The sequence below is a fragment of the Haemorhous mexicanus genome, chromosome 5 (genome assembly GCF_027477595.1).
Source record: "Haemorhous mexicanus isolate bHaeMex1 chromosome 5, bHaeMex1.pri, whole genome shotgun sequence".
NCBI classification, from domain to species: domain Eukaryota; kingdom Metazoa; phylum Chordata; class Aves; order Passeriformes; family Fringillidae; genus Haemorhous; species Haemorhous mexicanus.
In genome coordinates this window covers 73,273,853-73,287,428 of record NC_082345.1, presented here as the reverse complement: position 1 = coordinate 73,287,428, position 13,576 = coordinate 73,273,853, and the positions used below count along the sequence as shown (strand labels likewise).

Here is a 13,576-nt window from a genome sequence, read left to right as displayed (position 1 = left end):
TGCCTCAGTTTCCCCATCTGTGGTGTGGGGCTAAAACTACAAAGAGCCAATAATTGCCTTCCCTGATAGCTGAGGGGCTGTTTAATTAGCCTCTGCAGTGCTTTGAAGATGAAAACTCCATGCAAGTGCTAATTATTATTATTATTATTACACAGACAAGAGTTAGATGTCGTTAGAAGGGATTTTTTTTACCCATCTCCTCTTTATGATGTCTTATTTATCACAGATGTTCCTGATATGGGTCTTTTGAGCCATGGGCTTGTTAACATTTCTGATATGGGACCCACATGATTGGCCTTGTTGTAGAAACAGAAAGTCTGGCTCCTTTAAAAAAGTCCTGTGGTCCCTCAAAACATTGTCCCATGACATCCTGGACATCATCCACTCCAAACCTGCTGCTTTTCCACCCCCTGACACCACAAAGAGAAAGAAGTTGTGGCTGTCCCTTCAGTCCAGCAGTGCCTTTGTCACAGGGAAGGGTGAGAGGTTGACAGGATCCTAGTGGAAAACTGTAGACAGGAATTTTTGAACCAGGCACCCAGATATCACCTGCAATCCAGGAGGAAGGAATGGAACATTTCACATTGGTTTTATCATCCTAATGGAACAGCCAAGCCTGTTTGAAGTAGCTCAGATAATTTTGTTATTCTCATGCTCCTGCTCTGCCTAAGAGCTTCCCTGGGATGTACCTATTGTCAGATTTACTGAGGTTAATGCAAAAACCACCCCTGGAACTGTTTAAAAGGCCTCTGGATGTGGCTCTTGGGGACATGGCTTAGTGGTGAACACAGTGGGGCTGAGTTAATGGTTGAACTCCATGATCCTAAAGGCCTTTTCCAACCTAAACGACTCAGTGACTCACACTGTCGTCACTGGGCTTTGAATCAGGGCCTGGATGAGCAGAATCTGTTTGTCACCAGTTCTCCCTTTGTCTAAGTGCAGATTCTGGCTGTGTAACAGCAGATTTTGTCCCTTTTTATTACTAGACCAACTCAACAAAGCAAGAAATGGAAGCTTTGAGGGCAAACTGTGCCCTGCCTACAGAGACAGTGATTTGCAGCTCATGCTGCCCTGGGCATGGTCCTCAGCCACTTTTCAGAAGTTTATTGACCCAGTCCTTTTTTGAATGCAGGTCCCAGATGGATCTGTGGTGGCTTTGGTCTCCAAGCAAGTCACTGCCTACAACGCAGTCAACAACTCCACCGTGTCCCGGACGTCAGCCAGCAAGTATGGTAAGGGTTTGTGTGTCTTGGGTTTCTGTGACTGAAATGGCTCCCAAGGTATTAAAAGTTTTTTTTCCCAGCCCTGTCACAGAAGAAGTTGAGATTCCTCAGCTCTGCTTTTCAAGGTTTTTTTTCTCTTATCTGTTCCATTCTTTCTCTGCCCTGCTGAGATCTGTCCAGCAGGTCGGGTTGTGGCACAGTCTCTGCCCTTGGGCTGGTGTTGGCTTTTTATACTAAGAACTACGTGTACTTTATTTACAATCATTTCCCAATACCTATCACCTGTGTTAGACAGTCTGTCTCTGCTCTAAACCAATCCAGAAGTGCCACCATCACAGCAGAAGATGGAGGACAAGAAGAAGAAGAAGAAGGACAGGACATGCCCAGATTCCTCCATCTTGCCTCCTGAAACCCACATTCTAAATCCCCAAAATTCTACTTTTTCACCCTGTGACAAACTCACCATCATTCTACTCAAACTCTTGTGGCTTGTAACTCCTCACACAAAGTTGGGAATTGTTCCCATGGGCTAAAATCAAAGGCACAGGTGGTTTTGACTCCATGCCAAGGTCTCTGAGCCTCCTGCCAGGGTCTGGAATCCTCCAGGGCAGCCAGAGCAATGTCCTGGATTCTGACACGTGTGCTGGGATGGACTGGGAGAGCACTGGGAAGAGATCCCAAACGTCACAGCGGTCACCAGACTCTGAGCACCCACAGGGAGAATGATGGGCAGATGACTAAATGGTGAAATGAGGCAGGAGGAGAGGATTTAGCCATGTAAAAACTCTGGCAGCTCGTTCAAAGTGCTGATCCAAGAGGTTGGGTTGCTCTTGGGAGGTTCTCCTCCCTCATTAATGAAAGGAGGAGTCTGTATAATTAACTGCCTCCCTCTAAGATCACCAAATGTCACTCTTAGAGTTTGAGGTCTTTATCAGCAGATCTCAAGCAGTGGACTGTTGTTCCCACTGTCCCCATGAGACAGCAGAGAGTGACACAGCTGTGGAAGGGACATCAAGAGGGAACTCTTCTGCAGGGCCAAACAGGGACCTCCTGAGCAACACCCACCCCCTCCACACCTTCCTCCCCTGCACTAGAACTGCATCCAGCCTGTGTCTGACTAAGGTGATGCTGAAACATCAAAGCAAAGCAAAGCAAAACATCCCTGATGCACAACCAGGGTGCTGCAAACCCCCCTCCAAGCTGAATGCTGCTGTCATATCACTTTATTCATATTTTTAATTTATGGAAGCATCTCCAATCCTCCTTACTCCCTTTATCTTAAAGGAAAGTGCAGTTACTCAATGTCCAGAGGTGCCCCCTTCCACTTTCTCCAAGGACATAAATGATCCATGAGGCCTTATTAATATTCATCCTCTTTGCCATGTTGTTGCAATTACTGAAAGACACAGTGACCTTTGGAAAGGAAGACTTGAGGGGGGTTAATTTCTGTTGGATTTCTTTAATTCTTTTGCCCTTTGATTTTTTTTCAGGAGGAGGGAATAGGGAAGGAGGCAGGGGGAGGAGAAGATCTGGTGGGTCAAAAAGTGATTGTTAATTGCAATTAGGAAAACAACATCCAGAGAGAAAAAGGATATTCCATCTGATAATTAATATGTAGAGATTGGTAATGCATTAATGAGGCTGATTCAGATCTTGCTACAGAAAGGTGCAACACTTCTGATAATTATGGTTGGGAAAGGCAACATTGCTAGAAGGTCAGGGAGAGGGGAATGCCTTGTGTCATCACTCAGGGGCAAAGAGAGGTAAAATTTGGAGGCTAAAAGTATTGTTGGAGAGGAAATTTGTGGATGCCCACCTGGGGTTCTGGCTGATTTCTGTCAAAACAAGATTTTGGAGCAGGGAGTAAGGGGGATGGCTGGGCAGGAATTGTTTGCTTTGATGCCAAGGGAGGGAGGGGAGGCAGCTCCTTCTAAATCTGGGGATGAGGAGCTAAATAGGAGATTACATTAGAGACATCAATATTTTTATGTTAAGCAGCATGGCATGGCATGGGTAAAATATGGGAAAACCAGTGACGTAAGGAACTGGTTACCAAAAGGAACTGGTGCTACCCCTGAACCAGCCCTGGGAAGTGTCTGACAGTGACAGTGCCACTTGCCAGGGAGCATGATAAGAGGTAAAGATTATGGAGAGCTGGAAATCAGTGTTTGCACCTCACTTCATTTAGTAGTGCCGACACTGACATCACGCCTGGCTCGGTGACATCGCCTGCCTCTGCTGAGCCAACCACGCAGGCAATGCTTTGAAAAACGCACTTGGTGGCACATCGCCAGCAGAATTCCTGAAAACCCCAATGCCAAGAGCTGCTGAGACACGTGGGCACCCCTGTTTGTGTGTCCCTGCAGAAAACATGATCCGCTACACGGGCAGCCCCGACAGCCTCCGCTCGCGCACCCCCATGATCACCCCCGACCTGGAGAGCGGCGTCAAGATGTGGCACCTGGTCAAGAACCACGAGCATGGAGACCAAAAAGAGGGTGACCGAGGCAGCAAGATGGTTTCTGAGATCTACCTGACCAGGTTACTGGCCACCAAGGTATGTGGTGAGGGCGGGGGACGGGGGGGTTTGAGAGTGGGGTGGAATTTCTTGCTGGCAAGAAGTGAGAGGCCACTCAAAGGATGCCAAAGTTGGGTAAAAAGAGAGGAACAGAAGGAAAATAGAGCAAGGGGAGAGTTCTAAGCATGTGGGGAAGGAGATCGAGCTTTGAAAGCAGAGTCCAAAAAGAGACACTGGAAAAGCAAGGAGGAGTAACAATCCAGGGCCATGAGATCAGTGGGAAAAGCACAGCAGGAGGTGCTGGAGTTGTCAATTATACTGGTTTGTAATTTGTACCAAAATTGAGCAAGTGAAGACCCAGGGCAGGTGCTCGGAGCAGGCTCCAAAGATGTGTCAGGCTTCACAGTCTGAAATGGCTCCTATACCACAAAATCCTGAGTTTTGTGGTACAAATCCTCCTCCACATTTTCCCTGGGCCAATAAAGATTCTTGTGCTGATGACTTGGAGAGGGTTGAATTGACCTTACAGTGAGACACGAAAACTAAGCATGCACAGAGAGAAAATACAGATTAAATCACGTAGGAGCAGAGCAGGGACATCCTGACCTGAGTCTCCAAACACATCCATAACTTTTTCATTTTTTGTCAGGGTGTTCATAGGCACAAACACAACTCCATGTGCTCTCACAAATGCTGCTTGAGTTTGCCCATCAGACACATTTCCATCACTAGTTTAAGTCCTGCTTTCCAGATTTACCTGCTCATTTATTCCTCAGCTCATTTTGCCTCTGATGTCTGGCTCTCCCTGCAGCCTCACTCAGGCTGGCTGAGCTGCAGAGGGATTTGGAGGAAAGGCAGCTTTGTCTTTAGCCCCTGGTCCATGCCCCATTCCCTGGCATCAAGAGGCTTTTATGGATCACACAGCATGTGAAAAATGTTGAAAAAGGAAAGTGTTGCTCCCCAGGGCTCAGGCCCCAGCTGGTGTAGACCAGCAAGCATTGGACTGGTGCTGATTTATGTTGTCTGGGGATGCAGCCCCTATCCCCCCACTGAACTGCTTTTTCTTTCTGTTCTGGGTCACAAACTCAACACTTGGGTTGGGTTTTTTGTTGGGTGTTTTTTGTTGTTGTTGGGTTTTTGTTTTTGGTGGAGGGGGTTTTTGTGTTTTGTTTTGTTTTGTTTTGTTTTTGTTTTTGTGGAGATATCAGGAAAGCAGCTGCCATACCTGCACAGCAACAGAAAGAGTGGGAAGGTTGGGGTTTTATTGTTTCCCCTCTTGGGCCGAGTAATTTTCTTTTCTCACTGTGACTGTTTGAGGGAGAGAAGGAGAGAGAGCAGTTGCTGTAATACAATCCCCAGGAAGACTTTGTTAAACTGACAATGATTTTTATTCTGGTAAATCCCTGACCTCTGATACCCAAGTGCCTCTCCCCTACAAGCCTCAGAGGTCTTTGTGGCATTTGTGAGGGTGAGCATGTAGAGAAGTAATTCCCTGCAGGAACTGAACCTGAGGGCAGCTCTTCCATGTCAGACCAAGAGGATTTCCCCTCCTGAGCACTTTCTGAGTCAGATGTGCTGCAGGGCTTTGTTCACCCCGCAGGAGTGCACACAAACAAAAGGTGCCTCTGTTTGTTTCCCAAAGAATAAATCAAGTGGTGAATCAGCCAGAGACACCAGCTTTCTAATTAAGTGTTTGTTAGCTCTAGGTAAACTTGAGCCACTCTGGTGGAACCTGGGGCTTTGTTTCTAGAAAGGAGACATTTCTTCTCTAGGTCCTTGGAGAAAGGGCAGAGTTTTATCTTTCAGGAAAGGAAATTTTTCATATCAGGGAATGTTTGTTGGAGATTCAACTGATTTTTGGTTATTTTAGCAGCTGTTTGTCCACTCATAAATGCCTGTGAAGCTCTGGCGACAGAGAAAACATTCCCTGCCTGGTTCTACCCCAAACCCAGCCTAGAACTCCTCAGCTGTCCCCTTCTCCAAGCCTGGTCACCCTCAGATATTCCAGCTCCTCTCCTTCCTGCTGAAAGTCAACTGTCCTCACAAGGGTGACTCTCCAAGCCCTGGATCTGGGATTCTCCTGCCAATGGGGAATAAAAGATGAGGAGGCCTCTTGGGAATGTAGTTTGTGTTATTTAGGACACTGGTCACACATTAACCACCCACCTCTCTAGGTTCTCTTGTTCTTTTTGTCTCCATGACACATTCTGCTGTGCTCTACAGCCTTCTGCAGACTTCTCTTCCCAGGTTAGAAGATGGCCCTGGGTGAAAGCCAGCCTGGAAAATGGCTGGGTTTTGTCTCATGGATGCACCAAAGCATTGAGGATGGGATGCAGAGAGAGGAATCAGTGTGGAAATGAGGTGTAATGGTTCTTGTGATGATAAACATTCCTGCTTAAAGACATTTGTATTGAAATTCCCAGGTTGTGTCTGATATTACATTTAACTGATATTAGATGGCCCCCAATTTTCCATCACACCTTGGTTTATCCACAAACCTGCCCTGTTTCAGTGGGGTACCAAAATTCAACATCCTCTGCCCACTTGTACCTCATGTTCTTCCTTCTTTCCTTCCTTCTCCCACCAGGGCACCCTCCAGAAATTCGTGGATGACCTCTTTGAGACCATCTTCAGCACTGCCCACCGTGGCAGTGCCCTCCCCCTGGCCATCAAGTACATGTTTGATTTCCTGGATGAGCAGGCAGACAAGCACAACATCCACGACCCCCACGTGCGGCACACCTGGAAGAGCAACTGGTGAGTGAGTGAGTGAGTGAGTGAGTGAGTGAGTGAGTGAGTGAGTGAGTGAGTGAGACAGCCCAGCATGGATACTGGGCTGGAAGGAGACTAGAGGGAAGTGTGTTTGGGATCTGGCTGCTGGAGGAGTTGAAGAATCTGGTGTGGGGCTCAAAGGATGAGGCTCAGTCTTGCCAAGCCAATGGAGAAGTCAGAAGATCCCAAAATCTAAAGGATTAGCACTTTGGCTAAACAGGTTCCAGTTTGCCCTGTATTACATGGAAATGGCAGGGTTTGTGAGGAATTTGATGAGGTAAAGTGAAGTTTTTAATTGTTGCAGTGCCCAGGCTCTGCATAGGAATATGCAGAATGTGCCAGAATATGCCAGAATATGCCCAGGCTCACATAGGAATATCTAGGGAAGCATGGGAGAGGATTCAACACCACTGCCTTCATCTGCACTGGGTGTTTTAATTCCCAGCTCTATTTGTTTGCCCACACAGAGGTATCTCATGCCAGCTGAGAATTTTAAGGTATCCAAGATATCCTCAGAGGATGTGGAGCACCCACAGGAGACTCGTACCCTCCTGGGTGGCAGCTGGAGGCCAGGAGAGCATCTCCCATGGTCCAAAGTATTTAAAGGGTCTGGAGCTGGATGTGAGTGTTCTTTGGAGTGAGTAACAAAGTGTGACATCAGTGGCAAAGTGTGACAGCAGCCCCCTGCTCCAGCTCCTCTTCCCAGCAATGGGACAGTGGGAAAAGCCAAGATCGGTGGAGAAAAATCTCCTTTCTGCTGAGTCTCCCGGTTGGAAAGAGCTCCCTGGGGAATGGCTCCCTCCCCTCTCCTGTGCAAACACAGGGACTATAAAAGGAGCAGCAGAGGAGAGCCGTGGGGCTCCCAGCTCATGCATTTTTTCCTTTTCCCAGCCATGCAGTTGGCAGATCGTCACAGCGCCGGTGACATAAAAAAAGAAACCCCATGCACCAAAGAGGCTTTCAACTAATGAAACATTAGCATATTATTAACATTATCTGCGGCACTAATCTAAGGCTGATTGCAGCCACTCAGCCTAAATGAGCAGGAGGTTTATTTAAGGGGGGAGGGGGGAAGGCAGAGTGTGTGTGTTTGTGGGAAAAGGGGCAGTGTGAAGAAATCTGTTCAATCAGATCAAATTAACTCAAAGTCACATCACAGGGCTCCATTATTCCCAGCCAGGGACATCATCCCCTATCCCTTCCCCATAACCAGGCACACAAACACACAGTCTGCTCCTCACCATGGCTGTGTGTGCCATCCAAACACCTGCACGAGGACTTCTGCAAGGTTCACTCATCCACCTCATCCCCCCAGAGATGATTCTCCATTCCCAGCCTAAATTCACACAACTCCATCGTGTCTCATTGCCCTTTTTTACTTCTTCCCCGAGGCCCTGGGACAGGCTGTCCAGAAAAGCTGTGGCTGCCCCATCCCTGGATTGTTCAAATCCAGGTTGGATGGGGCTTGGAGCAACCTGGGATAGTGGAAAGTGTCCCTACACCTGGATCATCTTTAAGGCATCTTCCTACCAAAAAAACTCTATACTTCTGTGTTTTCCAGCATCTCCCTCTTCTCCTGAACTTGGCTGACCAGATTCCCTGTGTGGAGCTTTCTTTACATTTGTTCTGTGATTTTGCTGCTCAGGAGAACACACAGAGGTTTAGGAGAACATGGTGTCAGCCCTCTGTCAGGAAGGTTGTTACCCAAAATCTATCAGGCTTGGGGATGAGTTTTTTACAGTGTTGTGAAGCAATCAGCAAACGGGAGGAACTGGGGAGTTTGCTCTGAATATCAGGAGGATTTGCTAAGCTGAAAGATGCAGAGAGTGAAGGTAGATTTAGCAATCTGCCTGAGAGAGAGACAGGGGCTGGGCTCTGGGCTCAGTGACACATCCCAGCTCCTGGGCCAGGATCACTGCAGTGCATCTGCCCTGACAAAAGGCTCCAGGCAAAGGCTGGAGGTGCCTCATACATGTACCTCAGGGCATCTCATACAAATGAGCTGCTCTTTGGAGAAAAAGAGGGAAAAGGGCTTTGGATTGCAACTGCAATAGCATTTCCTTGGTTAGGGCAGATATATTTTCATATCAAAGGCTGTGATACTTGTTTCCCAGTTCCTTTTTTTTTTTTTCCTTGAGGCAACTGGGCTTTCCCTGTCATGTAGCAACTGCTTCCTGCTCAGGGTACTGGGATCATGTGCAGGCTTGGGCTGGGGCAGCAGAGAGTGACTGGACATGGTGTCCTAGCACACAGGGTGTGCCATGAGCATTCCCAGTCTCCACCTGGGAGCTCTACCTGCCTCTCTTCCCATGGGATTGCTGTGAGGGCTAAAAGCCAAGTCCCTCAATGAAAAATGTGTAGAATCCCAGAATGGTTTGGGTTGGAAGGGACCTTAAACTCATCCAGTGCCACCCCCTGTCATGGCAGGGTCACCTTCCACTATCCCAAGTTGCTCCAAGCCACACTTGGACACTTCCAGGGATCCAGGGGCAGCCACAACTCCTCTGGGCAGCCTGTTCCAGTGCTTTATAACCCACACCATAATAATTTTTGTGGGTTCAATGCCTGTCTTCGTGTGATGGAGCAACCAACAGGGTCAACTTTCCATTGCAACTTAGCACAGAGAGATTCGGAGTGCTTGTCATCATCACCTCAATTTTGCTCCCATTAGTTTATGGGCACCTTCAACAAGATTGTATTAAGACTGAAAAAATCTGCCTTGTAAGGATTACAAGGACAAAAGGTGATGTCTCTACCATCCCTAGGCTTTGTAGGGGAGGAATTCACTGCATAGCAAAGTTTATCCCAGAATCTTCATACCCACAGCGCAATCTTTGATCCCCACCTGCCATTTGCTGCTGTGGTGTCTCCTGTGAGCTGTGCCCTGACTGTGTCCCCTCTGCCACCCCTCCTGCAGCCTCCCCTTGCGGTTTTGGGTCAACATGATCAAGAACCCACAGTTTGTCTTCGACATTCACAAAAACAGCATCACAGATGCCTGCCTGTCCGTGGTGGCTCAGACCTTCATGGACTCCTGCTCCACCTCAGAGCACCGCCTGGGCAAAGACTCCCCCTCCAACAAGCTCCTCTACGCCAAGGACATCCCCAGCTACAAGAACTGGGTGGAAAGGTGAGTTTCAGCTATGGAATGATGTAGATTCTTTATCTTCTTTTTCTGCCTGGGCCAGGGTTGGGATTAAATGCGCAGAGATGGCATTTCATGTTTGGATTCAGATGTTTATTAATTCTTATCTACGTTACAGTCTCACAAGCTGTGAGTTCTACAGTACTTTAACAAGCTACAAAATTGCCCCATATCTATCTACAAGGTCTTTTAAGGCTGAACTGTCCAATTAAGAAATGACACCTAAATTATTTTTACTTTTAACCCAATAACCAAACACCTGTGCCCACAATGTGGACTTTTCTGTCCAATTACACAAAACCACCCAAGCCCATGGAGAAGAAGGTGAAGAAGAACAACCAGGCACCACCCTAAAACCTCCATATTGCTGTATATTTATTACTATATTCTAAAACCTTAAACTCTAAGTTTTCCACCATGTGATATTACACACTTCTATTCAAACTCCACGCCCACAATTCCAATTCTCTAATTTAATTTTGGAAGCCTTCTCCACGGCCTCAGGTCAAAGCAGTGTTCTCTTGGGGGTCAGTGCCTGTCAGCACAGAAAGTCTGAAATTCTCACCACCCAGGGTTCCAACAGAATGCCATCAAGTGACACAACCAGGCCCTGCTTTGTAGGTGGAGGTAGGAGGCAGCATCACTGTTGCTTTTGGGAACTGTCCCCAACTGGGGCTTTTTTTGTCTTTGGCTTTTGCTAAGTGGAAATCTCCACATTAGCCTTGTGCCTTGCAGCAGAGATGGAAATATAGTTAATAGTGGGAGTTGAAGGTGTTTGCCATCATTTTTTTTTCCTTTGAAGACAAACTCTTGAGAAGTTGCAGAGGGAGGAAGGAAGGGGAGGTGATGTGTGTGAGCCCTGGGAAGCATTCAGGCTTCTCATCCTTTCCACACAGGCCTGGAGTGGTTTGCTGCTCTCAGCCCTGTTGTGACAGTCCCCACACTGCCTGGATCCCAAAGGATTTATAATTATCCCCCAGCAACTTCCCTTGGAGGCTCTTCTGTGCCTCGAGTGAGATCCCAGACAATTGACAGGCTGCTGACTGAAGCTCTGCAGGTATTTTATGTCAGGTCAGAGGTCTTCCCAAGCATTTTGTCCACACTCCCAAGACCTGTGGCTGTACTTCCATCTGCTGTACCGAGGGTCAGTGCCTGGCAAAGCTGCTCCACAGGGAATACAACCAAAACATCAATTCCTGCAGCATGTTGGGGCCTCATTTTCCATAGGGTTTCCCCCAGGACAAGCAAACAGCCCATCCTGTTCTTCATCCAGCAGGAACTGGGCTTTCCTTTCCAATATTCTGCACTTGCCTGGCGTTATTGACAGGTTTGGGAACTGCACAGATGGGGAACAGTTGCTGCTCTGTAAATACAAAGACGGGTTTATCCTACAGATCATTCCTGTGCACTGCATCCAGCTTTCAGCCATGATTTCCTCTGGATGACTTCCCAGGCATGGCCTAAAATTGATACCATGTCCTGCAGGCTGTACAAGGCCTCTGCTGCTGCAGACACCTCACACCGTGCTATAAATCCCTGTATTGCCTTTGCTGGGAATGATTTTCTCTCGTTTTGTGACAGGACTGTGGCTGATCAAAGAGTTTCATCCCCTACTTGGCACGAGGCAGCTTTTTTTCCAACCATTCTCCCATTGGTCTGTGATTTGTCTGGACAATTATTTTTAGATGTGGTTAAACACTTCAGCAAATGTCGTTTCTAGGCAACCTGCAAGGCTCTTATGAGCTACCTTGCTTAATTATGACCTACTTTTGGTACCGTGTCCAAGTTTCTTACTATGTATTGAGGCTGATTGCTGGGTTGACCTGGATAATGGGAAGCAAGTGTTGGAGGTTCCATTTAGAAATCAAGTTTGCACCAACAGTGACCCAAAGGTTTCATTCTCTAGTGATGCTTTAGCAACACTCTGTATGGTTGGGCTGTTTCTGTGGACAAATAATGTTTTTCATCTCAAAGTTGTTGATTTCATCCTGGGAGATGCTACATTTGAGTGACAAACTGAGGTATTTAAGTGGAGAATGGGATATTTCCTTATGCAACAAACATCTTTTTTTCTCTTTTTCTCTTTTCCCTCTGGTTAAACAAAAAGCTGCAGTTTCCATTTTGCTTTTTTTTTTCCAGTATTGATTTTACTTTACAACTTTTTGGAGCTAAATCCTGGTGCCCAGTGATCTTCAGCAATAGGTGCTGCATTTCCTTGGAAGTTTTCCCAAACAACTGGGTTTGCAAACGAGGTACATAACACCTCCTGCTGCTTGTAAACAGCCCTGGATTCCTGTCCCCAGCATGTGCTGGGTTGTTATCTGCACTGATGTCTGACAACTTGAACTGCAGCCCAAGGGGAGACTGCAGGTTTTGGAATATGGTTAGAGCTTCCTCCCTGCTTTTATTTTTGTGTGTCAGTTCCACTGACTCAAGGCAGTGGCACCTGGATGCTGTGGGAGATGAAAGGAAAAACCTATCAGGGATGAATAAAATATAATTTGAGTTCTACCCCGAGCTAATGAATTCCTTCTCTCCGTTCTGCGATTGTGCTTTGAGGGAGTTTTTCCAAATCCAAAGGCTTCCAGTGCTGGTTGGAGCTATTTCTGTAGTCAGCATCAGCTGGAGATGGCATCCTTCAAGACCACTAGACTTCTTCAAAGAGTGAATCGGGAGATAAAAAGTCAGGGAGTTTAAGAAGTGGCTGAGTAAATCAGAAAAACCTGAAATCAAACAAACTTCTTTGGCTAAGAGGAAACTCTAAAAGGGTAATTAGTCAGTGGTAGATTGTACCCAACTTGAGGCACTCTGGATTAAAAGATGCCTGGATTTAGAGGTCTGGAAATGGAGCTGAGCTGGGTTATCCCAAGCCATCCCTTTGAAACCTCTGGTTTCTTGGTGTGGAGCTTTTAGGGCTCACAGAACTCAGAGCAGGGAATGACCTTGGCATGAGAAGGAGGCAGAGGTGAAAGGACTTCACATATTTGTTTTCCACCTGGGAATGTGCATTGGGAAGGGAATAGTTACAGCTTCTGGCCTCACCAGTGATCTACCTCCACAGGGTGGTCAACTGGAAATTTGATTCCAAAAGATTTCAACAGCAAGACTCTCAGGAGTCTTCACTGGTTTTATTTGTTTGTTTGGTTCATGTTTTAGTGTGGGATTTTCTCATGTTTTCAGTTACTTCTTTGTGATGAGTCAAGAGTTGCCCTCAGAATTGGGATGCATGACAATGACTAATTAAGAAATTTTAAAATTTACCAATTTTTGTAGTGCAGTCAGCCTAATGGAAAACTATATAAGAAATGGACATCTTCCATGTCATTTTGAGAGGTTAGTTGTTTTAGTGCCCATTTCTATAATTATTCAAGAGCAAGGATTTGCTGACAACAGCAACAAAAAAATTATTGTGCATCAGTTAAATTTAGTTGAAGATTCTCCCTGCTCATTGCAGGGGGGTTGGACTAGACAACCTCTAAATGTCCCTTCCAACCCAAACTATTCTGTGATTTTATGAAAGTCCTTTTGTAACATTATTGGAAGCAGAGGTGGACTCTGCCTGCTGGAACAATCCAGCTGAGAAATTCTGGCTTTTGGGAAAAAGCAGGTTCCCTGTTCAAATGAGACACACAGAGCTGGAAACACGTGGTTAAAAAGTGTCCTGGTGCAGCCACATCTTGGATTTCCTGCTGCAGAACACGAGGCCTGAGGAGGCAGGACAATTAACCCAGAAAATTGGGACAGGCTATTTGGCTTTTGTTGAAGCCATGCCATAGTTCTAAAACAAAGTGGAGGCTTTTCAATTATCATAAAAAAAAAAAGGAGGAAAAGAATGGTAACGATAGAGCAGAATCTCATCTGACTTCAGTTAGTAAAACTCCATAGGCTCTGCTGAATTTACATTAGAGCAGCTTCAGA

General features: G+C 46.6%; 1 protein-coding gene across 1 annotated transcript in view; it reads left to right on the top strand.

The window, feature by feature from the left end:
• The window catches only part of PLXNA4 (plexin A4), a 474,394-nt gene that overhangs the window by 446,080 nt on the left and 14,738 nt on the right, over positions 1 to 13,576 (top strand). Inside the window, exons 27-30 of the mRNA XM_059847574.1 lie at positions 1,133 to 1,232; positions 3,590 to 3,780; positions 6,329 to 6,498; positions 9,431 to 9,643. Of these exons, the coding sequence (XP_059703557.1) occupies positions 1,133 to 1,232; positions 3,590 to 3,780; positions 6,329 to 6,498; positions 9,431 to 9,643 (674 nt within the window). The remainder of the gene's footprint in view (positions 1 to 1,132; positions 1,233 to 3,589; positions 3,781 to 6,328; positions 6,499 to 9,430; positions 9,644 to 13,576) is intronic.